Consider the following 10685-nt stretch of genomic DNA (forward strand, 5'->3'; position numbering starts at 1 on the left):
TCATAGTTAAATAAAGCGTCTGATCAAATTATTTTCCTCGACATACATGCATTTTTAATCTGACTTTATCCGTCGCTCATTGTACATGTATTTAAAAAGCGCCTGTACTTTCAGTTTCTATAATGATGCGAAATAAAAATATCTAAGAGAGGTCGAAAGACGTCCGCTATTGTTGCGCAAAAATATCAGTCGATCGCAAACTGTTTCGAACCAAGAAAGCAAGAGCCAAATGATCATTCGTGTTATCGATTTTTTTTTGTTTTAAGTTTATATTAAGGACAGTTTCAATGATTAAAATGTTATGAAACATCAATTTATTAAAGTTAATTATGATAGTTTAAAGTTTTATTGAATGAATACAAGTGAGCATCTTCCACAAAGGTAAAACATCAGTGATATAAAGGTATGCATTTTTATTAATCATTTCACCCTATTTCAAGAAGGAAATCACCCTATTTTTCAAAATCAATGGGTGAAAACCCTATTTCTCAAATAATTATCTGGGGCACTGCCTGTGTGTTGATGGAATGGTAACCCATTCTGTTCACGTACATGGGTTCATCAATAGATGGTGCCTGGATCTGTACATGAGTTACATCTATGACACCGATCACATTTGGGAATCTAATTAAAACAACATGCAGAAAATGCAGTTGTTAATAAATTGAACAAATACCTGTTGCAAGGGCACAATTTAACACAATTATATGATATTCCTATTATATAATAGGATTAATCAAGTATTTTCATTATCAGAAATTGGAACAACAAATATCTTATAAAGTGAAGTACCTAGCAATATGAAAAAATCCTTGTTTATTCCTGTTTAATGACTCAATGGTTGTTGGGAATCTAATGTGTCTCCTCACAACATTTTGGGAGCTCAGTGCATCAAGTGTTTGAGATACTGCTCTCGAAACACTTGATTGAGCTACAGAGTGCAGATCACCGGTGTTGAGCTGTATCACACCGGTAGCCAGGTACCTCAGTGTGATCAAGACCTTGTAGCCAGTAGAAAGGCTGTGGCTCCTGTCAGTATTGGGGGCTAAGGCAGCATCCAGCTGGGCAATTATATATGCCAATGTGGCATGGTTCACACGATATCTCTTGTACAGATCATCATTGGTCAACTGTGCAATGTCAATTCGCTCACGATACTCCCGAACTGCCATTTTGCTGCAAGCTGTATAACCAAAATGTTGAAAATATCACAATGTACTATGTAGTGTATGAATTGCTATATGGTAGAAAAGTAACTTACCATCAAATATATCCTGCCATTTATGGATTGATTTTCATTATCTTGCAAGGCAAAGTACATACAAATACTGGAACAGTGTTCGTCCCGATATAGTATAGATTAAGCCCAGCAAGATTTGTAACTTTTATTTCATGCAGTATCATCTTGGTGACCGGATATTCCGAAACGCCAATGTTGTTTTTTCATCTCCAAATTCAATACAATGGGGGGATTGGGCGTCTGTCATTTTGTAACATAACATTAAAAATGGCAATTGAATTGATAATAGAAAACACAATCAGTTTTAATTACTGGTTACAAAAATAACCGATTTGGTTACAAAATGATCGATTAATGATTACGAAATAACTGAAAATGCGTAGCTACGAGTACGAAAAGGCTATGCTACGAAATGACCGTAAACCCAATTCAACATTTCCGGATTTTCCTCGTTACTGACTCAAACAAACAAGTATGATTCTTTCATAAACACAAAAACACTTCACATCAACTGCTTTTAAATCAGTGTTTACATTTGTATAACAAAATAACAGCTTGAAACCAACGTGCGAAAACTTCCTCGATCAATTCCTTATTTTTTTACATACGGAAGTAAACATTGCAACTTCCTGTCTCGCTAACAAATATAAACGGGTAGAAACAATTACTATTTAAATCAACTGCACTATCGATAAATTTATCAAAAGAAATAAGATACACCCACCGATTGTGATGATTTTCTAACTTCTCTCCTTGAAAACAGGATTCCGCGTTAAAATGGACGCTACGTTAGTTTTTTCCTTAATATTTAAGGGTCCTCCGGAGGTTCCTTAAAAGTTAAGGCGAAAATGCCGACTTAAGGCAAAACATAAGGGCATTTTGTTTTGTGGATAATACTTGAGGAATATCTTAAAAATTAAGGGAAAATAGCGAAAATTAAGGGGAAAATATTTAAACTTAGGCAAAAATCTCCCTCAGGATCTTTGTGGATACGGCCCCTGGAGGTTTCGGTAAATGACAAGTTCGGTAAATTGATTTATATAGTCAATGCCGTGGAGGGTTCGGTAAATTGGTTTTTATCGAGGTGGTATACCAGGGGACAAAAATATTTCTAAACTGCACTCGTCCTGCAGGACAAGTGCATTAAAATTTTCACTCGTCCTGCAAACACATGATCTTGTCCTTCAAATATGTGTGAAATAAAGATTGCAAAGGCTGATATGACTAATAAAGTTTCTTATATCACTGCTAAAATGCTGCTTACTCAGTTATTCATGCCAGCTGATCGCAAAAGCAGTGAAATAAGTTACTTTATTTATGAGGAACACAAATTAATAAATGAAGAAAATTTTGTGTTTTCCTTTTTTCTAATGCTCGTGTGCTTTCCGTTTTGGACGTTTGAACATCGCTCCCGCCAACTTTAAAGAACGCTCGTTTGTCAGTCCTTTTCTGACGATATTCAAACTGGTTTAAAGCCGTTCTTCGGGGTTAAATAATTCTTTAAAAATCAATACTTACAGTGAATGCAGTCGGATGGTTCCCTGTCAACATGGACGCGCAAAGTTTACACCAAAAAGTCAATATTTACTCGGGACACAGTTTTGCATAACAACGAGCACCTGCTGTATGAAATTTACAATTGCAATTTCCGGTTCATTCGCGTTCTACTTTCGGAATAGATATGATTTAAGAAAATGATTTTATTTAATGAAAACGAGTCTTACTTGTCAGCTTATTTTCACTCGTCCTGTAGGACAGGAGCTTCAGGAAAATCCACTCGTCCTGTCAAGATTTCACTCGTCAATACGAGCGGACGAGTGATATTTTTGTCCCCTGTATACCTACAACAAGGTGTTAATGACACCTATTATTGGCTTACAATAACATCAGGGGCATTTATTTGCAAACTGTGGATTAATTTTTAAGTTGAGTAATTAATGCTATGCCTATGCAGGGGTTTTTTTACTAAGAAAGTGACGCCGATATTCGGCGTCTTCCCCTACCAGAATTTTTCCCCTCAAAATACAATTTCCCCACCAAAAATATCATTTTTCACCAAAATATAATATTTTCTCTCAAAGAAATGTTTATTTTTCCTTTGGGCATTCGACAATTATCCAATTTGCACCATGTACAACGATCTTTCTCTCTCTCTCTCCAGACGAACACAAAAAATCTGGGAATCCCAGTTATTCTAAATTTAGCTCTTAAATAACGTTATGTAAACTGGGCAACTAATCGTAATAATCATGTTACTATTTAACTGGATACCGGTCTTGCGCGAGAAGGGTGTTTCGTCAATAAATTACCAAAAACCAGTCGAATTTTCATCCGGGCTATGTGCAAGCCAAGATATAAACGTGAAAACAGAAAAAAATGTCTCACAATTGGCGTTCTTACACAAACAAAATAAAACATTCGGAATTGGAAGATACTGAACGCATCGAGGCATTTTTTAAGAAAGAATCATCGAAAACCGTTATAACCCATCAGGATTCTGAGGTAATCAACATCGAACATTGTGAAAGTGAAAGTAGACAATCTGCAGCTGCTGCTCCTTTCCCTTCCAATACTGTAGCAGATCAAGATCGTCAACCCATTCATCATGAAATTGAAATCACAAAATTGACATTGTCCCCCGGCCCCAGTACAGAAATATAGTTGAAAACATTTCCCATAATTAGATCTACACCTGCAACTTAATTAAGGACTTTGACTTTAATACGTGTTAAATGTGTTTTAGAACAAAAAGGACGGAGACAAGCCTCTTTTGATGAGCTATAGACATTGAAATGAACAGTTTTTATTTTTCGGCGTAAGCTGTATTAAGCCAGCTTTTCACCCTGACTTGACCTTTGTTAGTGTCCAATAATATTCAAATAAAATTTCCCGCGGCTAGGTACGAATGAATACACTTCATTTATTCCATTGGCTGATTTGAGTATAACACCAGAACATTGGAAACATATCCGCGTCTTTGTAACACTGTTTTACTGCATGAAACAATTTTATATCTAATGAAAAGGCTCAATAGATAGAACAGTTTTACAATCAATTTTCGACATAAGTACAGTTTGTGCGTTCACCTTTTATTTTCAGAGAATTACCAGCGCAAAAGCGTTTATACTAAAGGTTATATTCTCATATTTAGTACTTACTTGCATTGCATTTCAACCCGCGAGGTTTCGGGTCAATTCGCGGCCAGTGTGTGAAAGTCAGAGTTTATATAACCTATGCTATTTCTGTCTGATGGAATAAATAGTTCATTTAGTCGCTTTGTCGATATATCAATATTTTAGGCACAGCTGTTGCCTTGGTCGTGTACAGTTGGCGTAAACAAGCCGTCGTTTCAGCAGCAGAATTGTTACCTAACTTTAATGCATTGCATTCCAATCCGCAAGGTATCAAGGTCAGTTTGCGGTCAGTTGTAGAAATCTTTATATATACGCCGTCTCGTAAACTTTGTGCACTTGAAGTCTGTTTTGATCAGAAAGATACTAAATAAAGATATTCGGCGATATTATTGTGGTATGTCAATCATCGATTTTTAATATGTTTTCAACATTTGCATGATAAGGAACAATATTGATAAAATTAATTAGAAATTTTTATCCATTTAGACCAGTTTATTAAGCATGAGCACAATAATTCACTATACTATAATTATGCAATTAAATAAGATTTGAGTATTGCCGGCTGACCTATATGCACTCGTTTATTTTCATGTTTCTTGTGTTTTTCTATTCTGTAAATATAGATATCTTAGTAATAATATCACATAAAGCAAAATAAGCCACGAAATCTGGCGCATCACCCCGTAATTGATTTGCTTGTGATGTAGCTAAGAACTGCGCAGAAAAAAGGCATCCGCTACTTTTTATCTCATAGAGATAACTTTTGATCGTTCATAAACATCGACCACAATCAACGCCGTATATCTTTTTTAAAGATATTTCTTGTTTCCCCTAATATGTCTCTTTCGCACTCTTTTTTCCCCTTTCACCCAGCGTCCAGCGTCTTCCCCTTTCTCTAAAAAAAACCCCTGCTATGGTAAAGAATTAAGGGAAATAAATGAGCTACCTTTGAAAAACGAATTCTGTAAGGAAATTGTAGGTAAGTTTACGATTTAAACAGGGACCTTTACAAACAAAGGGATGAGACACTCACTGAACCGAAGAACAAGCTAACGCGTTGTTACGCAAAAGGGAAACGAGACTTGCGACCCAACGAGACTTCGCGCTTCGAGGCAAATTTTCACAGCTGCCATTTTGACAAAGCGAGACCGGGACAAAGCAATCGGGAAAGAATAAGAGTACAAATTAACCAAGTGTTGCCAGCACAGAAGTATTCATTGCACAGGTTTGTTGAGTTTGATACATCTTATTGTTTCATTTGTTTTCGACTATGCTTTGTATTTACTTATAAAACAACGGTGGGTATTTTCACCAAATCATGCGTATCATTGTTTACACTTCCATAATCCGAGAAACGTGTGTCGTGGCTTTTTTCAAAAGGCTTGGTCAAATAAAGCTCTATACTATTGATATTGGTATTCTTACAAACGTTACATTTCAACGCATTGTTTGATGCTAATTTTATTTGTATTATCAGCAAATTCATGATTATGAATGAGCACAAAGGCAATACAATTTTAGTCATTTTTTTTTATATTTTACCACTTTCAGTTTCATCAACATATGCCGTGGCTCTTTTTGAAAGGCTCAGTCAATACTAGCCCTATATATATCATGTTGGTATCTTTACAAACGATACATTTCAATGCATTGTGTGGTGCAAATTTAATTTGCATTATTTGCAAAGGCATAATTTTGTATTAGCTCAAAGATTATACAATTTTAGTCATTTTTTATATTGTAATCACTATCAGTTTGATCAACATATGTCATAGCTCTTTTCGAAAGGCTCAGTCAATACTAGCCCTATATTAATCTTATGGGTATCTTTACAAACATTACATTTCAACGCATTGAGTGATGCTAATTTTATTTGTAATATTAGCAAATTCATGATTTTGAATGAGCACAAAAGCAATACAATTTTAGTCATTTTTTTTATTTTTTTACCACTATCAGTTTCATCAACATATGTCGTGGCTCTTTTTGAAAGGCTCAGTCAATACTAGCCCTATATATATCATGTTGGTATCTTTACAAACGTTGCATTTCAATGCATTGTGTGGTGCAAATTTAATTTGCATTATTTGCAAAGGCAAAATTTTGTGTTAGCTCAAAGATAATACAATTTTAGTCATTTTTTATTTTGTAATCACTATCAGTTTGATCAACATATGTTGTGGCTCTTTTCGAAAAGCTCAGTCAATACTAGCCCTATATTAATCTTATGGGTATCTTTACAAACATTACATTTCAATGCATTGAGTGATGCTAATTTTATTTGTATTATTTGCAAAGGCATTATTTTGTATTAGCTCCAAGATGATACAATTTCAGTTATTTTTAAAAATTTTTAGCACTAAACGTGTTATCAACATATGTTGCGGCTTTTTTCAATAGGCTCAGTCAATAGTAGCACTATTTTGATCATGTTGGTATTTTTGCAAATGTTACACTTAAAAAATGTGTGGTGCACATTTTATTTACATGAAGTGCAAAGGCATAATTTTGTATTAGCTCAAAGATTATACAATTGTAGTAATTTTTTAATTATTTTTTAACCAGTCTCGGTTTTGAATGTGTATGTCAATGCTCTTTTCAAAAGGCTTGGTCAATAATTGACCTATGATAATCATGTTGGTATCTTTAGAAATGTGACACTTCAATGCATTGTGTGTTTCACATTTAATTTGCATTATTTACTAACTCATAACTTTGTATAAGCTCAAGGACAATACAACTTTAGTCATTTTTTAATTGTTAGACGGCTTTCAGTTTTGTATACATATGTCATTGCTTTTTGCGTAAGGGCCAAGGCTCTGTAAATACTAGCCCTATATTATTCATGTTGGTATCATAACCCTTTCAGCGCTGGAATCGAATTTTAAAGGCCTTTGCAAACTGTTTGGATCCAGATGAGACGCCACAGAACGTGGCGTCTCATCAGGATTCAAACTGTTTGCTATTCTGAAAGTATTCTGTGAAAAAAATCTAAGAAAATGCTAATTTTAGAAATTCAGCAGACAACACTTTAGCAGACGACAAATTTCCCAGCATGCTAAGGGTTAGCAAATTGTACACTTTATTGCATTGTGTAGTGTACATTTAATTTGCATTATTTGCAAAGTTCTCGATTTGTATAAGCTCAATGATGATACAATATTAGTCCTTAATCAATTATTTAAAAAAAACAATTGAGATTAACATTTGTCTCCGCTTTTTCTTAGGGATTGGTCAATACAAGCTCTACTATTGTTTGTGTTTGTACCAATGTTACATTTCAATGAAATGTATGGTGCATATTTTAAATGCATTTTTTGAAAACACATAGCTTTGTAATAGCTCAAAGAAGATGAATGAAAGTTTACTTATCTATAGTTGTATTCAAACGATATTTTATGAATAGATATATCCGAAGCTGATTGAAATCCTAAAAAAGAGACATTTTGATTCTTAAGCACAACTTTTTTGTTAATTGGCAAATTCCAATTTCTGTAAACAGCTTGGTTATTTATGTTGCTAGAAACGTGCAAATCCATCATCATAATGCCTTCAGTTTTCAAAATTCTCTCATTTTAATGAGCATGTATGCATGAATGCGTTGGAAACAGTTATTTGAAGCAATCGCTTATTATTTAAGACTAATTTTGAATTGGTAAAAGACATAAACAGGACAAGTGCAACCTACAGCATAAATATATCAAGTTATGAGTCACTCACACAAAGTATGAACCACTATTCAGAATGTATGTTATAGTGAAAAAATCACAGTACAATATGCTAAGGGTTGCGCATAAATTGTATTTATTAGAAATTGGTATTCATTAAGTTAACAATAAACAGCTTTGACTCATTACTCAGTAAGGATAAAATCTGGAATCAAATAGTTCAGGGTCACAAATAGAAGGATAATTGTTGTACTAATATCTTAATATGTTTTGTTTTATGCTTTTAGAATGCCTAGAAAACGCAAAAGAGGATCCCTTACGGTGAAACGCAAGTACCACTACATAACATCTGAACAGCCAAAGGAAGAAAACCATGTTGCCAGTTAACACCTGGTGAACATTAAAGCTACAATAGATTCTTCTACCCAGTCAGAAAGTGAAAATGTGCTGTTCACAAGTGATCATAGTTATGCTATTGATGAAGACTCCACATATGAGCTTGACTCCTTCCAGGAGACAAACAATGATAAGCCTGAAGCTGATGTGATGGAATGTAGTTCAGGGCTTCTAGAAATGGAGGTGGAGACGACAACCTTCTCAGACTTTGCTGTGGAACTTAAACTACAAAATATTTCATCTCAGTTCGTTGTAAAGGAATCAGAGCAATCAATTCAAATGTTACAGTTGTACGCAAATGACAGTCTGACAGCAATCAAGTTATCGGTTGAAATTAAGAGTGATTTTACATGCTCTGTCTATGTGCATCGGAAATGCATTCCGAGATCTCACCAAATATGGACTGGACTGCCACAACATATCAATGTTGGGATATAGATAAATAAAATTAACTAGTTTATATAGATGGAGTTATTAATTTTACTTATAGATTGCTCTCTGAATAAAATGATTGTACTTTATATACTCTAAGGAACCATATCGCTATACATAAACTATAGTTTTGCTTTAGTATAGGTTGTCAACACAGGGATATTACTTATACTTAACTACTATTAAGTGTAGCATAGGTAGAGGTATCATTTATATCATACAGATTTTACATTGTCAGTATTACTCAATTCTATATTTCTAAAAAAAATTAATTACGAATGAAAAAACAATGCAAGTATATACTTTATGCAATTATATGTGTCCTAACTTTATATTAATGTATGTAATTCTTGTTTAAAAAAAGTCATTAAATAATTATATTTTTCACTTATGAACTTTGGTACAGACAGGGACCTATACAAGTATAGGTCCCTGGTACAGAATAATGTAACGAAGTGTTGTTATTATTAAACTACATTTGACATTATGTGGTCACTATGTATTAACAATATTAACATTCTCACGAAAACATGTTTATTCCTTATATTGTGAATTGAACTTTTTTCGAAGTGATGCATGATTTGTATTTACTTCAAAAGCATGCTGTTATTGTAAATGTAATGTAAATGACGATTAGCTTAACATGCTTAAGTCAGAATAAACTTTTATGTTCTATTAACTGCATTTAAATCTTTGTCCATAATTTTGTTAAAATCATTCTACAACACGTTTTATATTCATTTCTTTGAAAATAATTAAAGGAATAAAACACTAAACTCCTTTGTACACACTATTTAGTAGTAACTGTAAATGCCAGATTCAATTGTCTCATCATTATTACACCGTATCATGTGTCCACTGTTTTGGATATCTTACTTGCATGTGCGAGGATTTGATTTATTAATGTTGTTTAATATATTGATTGTTCGAGATATATATGATAATAAAACGAATAAAACATGAGTATATATATATATATATATATATATAACTTCTAAAACACGAAAACCTTTCTTGTTTTTTGTTTGGTTTGTACGCAAAATGCAGAACTAAAAAATGCATCCAATATTTATTACCTTGTAAATTCTGTTGATGTTTTTTCATGACATGACCTCGAAATCCTGATACACTTTTATACTCCGCACCACAAACAGGACAAATATAGCACAGCTCTTTCGTGCTTGCTTGCGATTTATTGTTTGCCTCATCATCAGTATAATCACCTAATACCAAATCTAAATCTATGTCGTCATCCCATGAAAGGAAATCTTTATGTTTAGAAGACATTTTAAGTAAATTCAATGAATCCGACGTTCACTATGACTTAAGGGAGCCCAAATGAATATTAAAATGACATTCGAAAATTTGCTGCGTCGGAGGTTAAAAGAACAATTATACATTTTGAGTTGTTTGCACTTAACATGTCTTGATAATGTTGCTATTTTAAACAAAACATGGAAACATTTTAATTCTATTTAAAGACCGGTCTTTTGTACATGCACATACGTGCGATAAACAACGGCAATTTAACCCTGGCGAAACAACCGGCAATTAATATTCATCAAAGAGTCCGATAATTGGGTGCATGTTCGACATACTGCGTAATAATAAGACTAATTAATGATTGATTTTGAGATCAACAACGCAACAATTAAACGAATAGGTACTTGTTTATTTAACATAATATAATTTGATTCCAAAAAAACGTAACGCGTTAAATAAGCGAAATCCCTCGCAATGGATATCTTGTAGCCGCATTATCGCTACACAGGGACCAATCGATCGAGATTATCAAATCTCGCGGTTTATTATCGC

General features: G+C 33.7%; 1 protein-coding gene across 1 annotated transcript; it reads right to left on the minus strand.

Moving 5' to 3' along the window:
* Window positions 1-488: 488 nt before the first annotated feature.
* LOC127865992 (putative nuclease HARBI1) lies at window positions 489-1377 on the minus strand. Its single transcript, XM_052406164.1, has 2 exons — window positions 793-1377; window positions 489-624 (listed from the first exon to the last, which is right to left on the minus strand). The coding sequence occupies exons 1-2, from the start codon at window positions 1170-1172 to the stop codon at window positions 489-491; spliced, it is 516 nt and encodes a 171-aa protein (XP_052262124.1). The 5' UTR covers window positions 1173-1377.
* Between the last annotated feature and the right edge of the window lie 9308 nt (window positions 1378-10685).

The sequence above is a fragment of the Dreissena polymorpha genome, chromosome 1 (assembly GCF_020536995.1).
Source record: "Dreissena polymorpha isolate Duluth1 chromosome 1, UMN_Dpol_1.0, whole genome shotgun sequence".
Classification (NCBI taxonomy): domain Eukaryota; kingdom Metazoa; phylum Mollusca; class Bivalvia; order Myida; family Dreissenidae; genus Dreissena; species Dreissena polymorpha.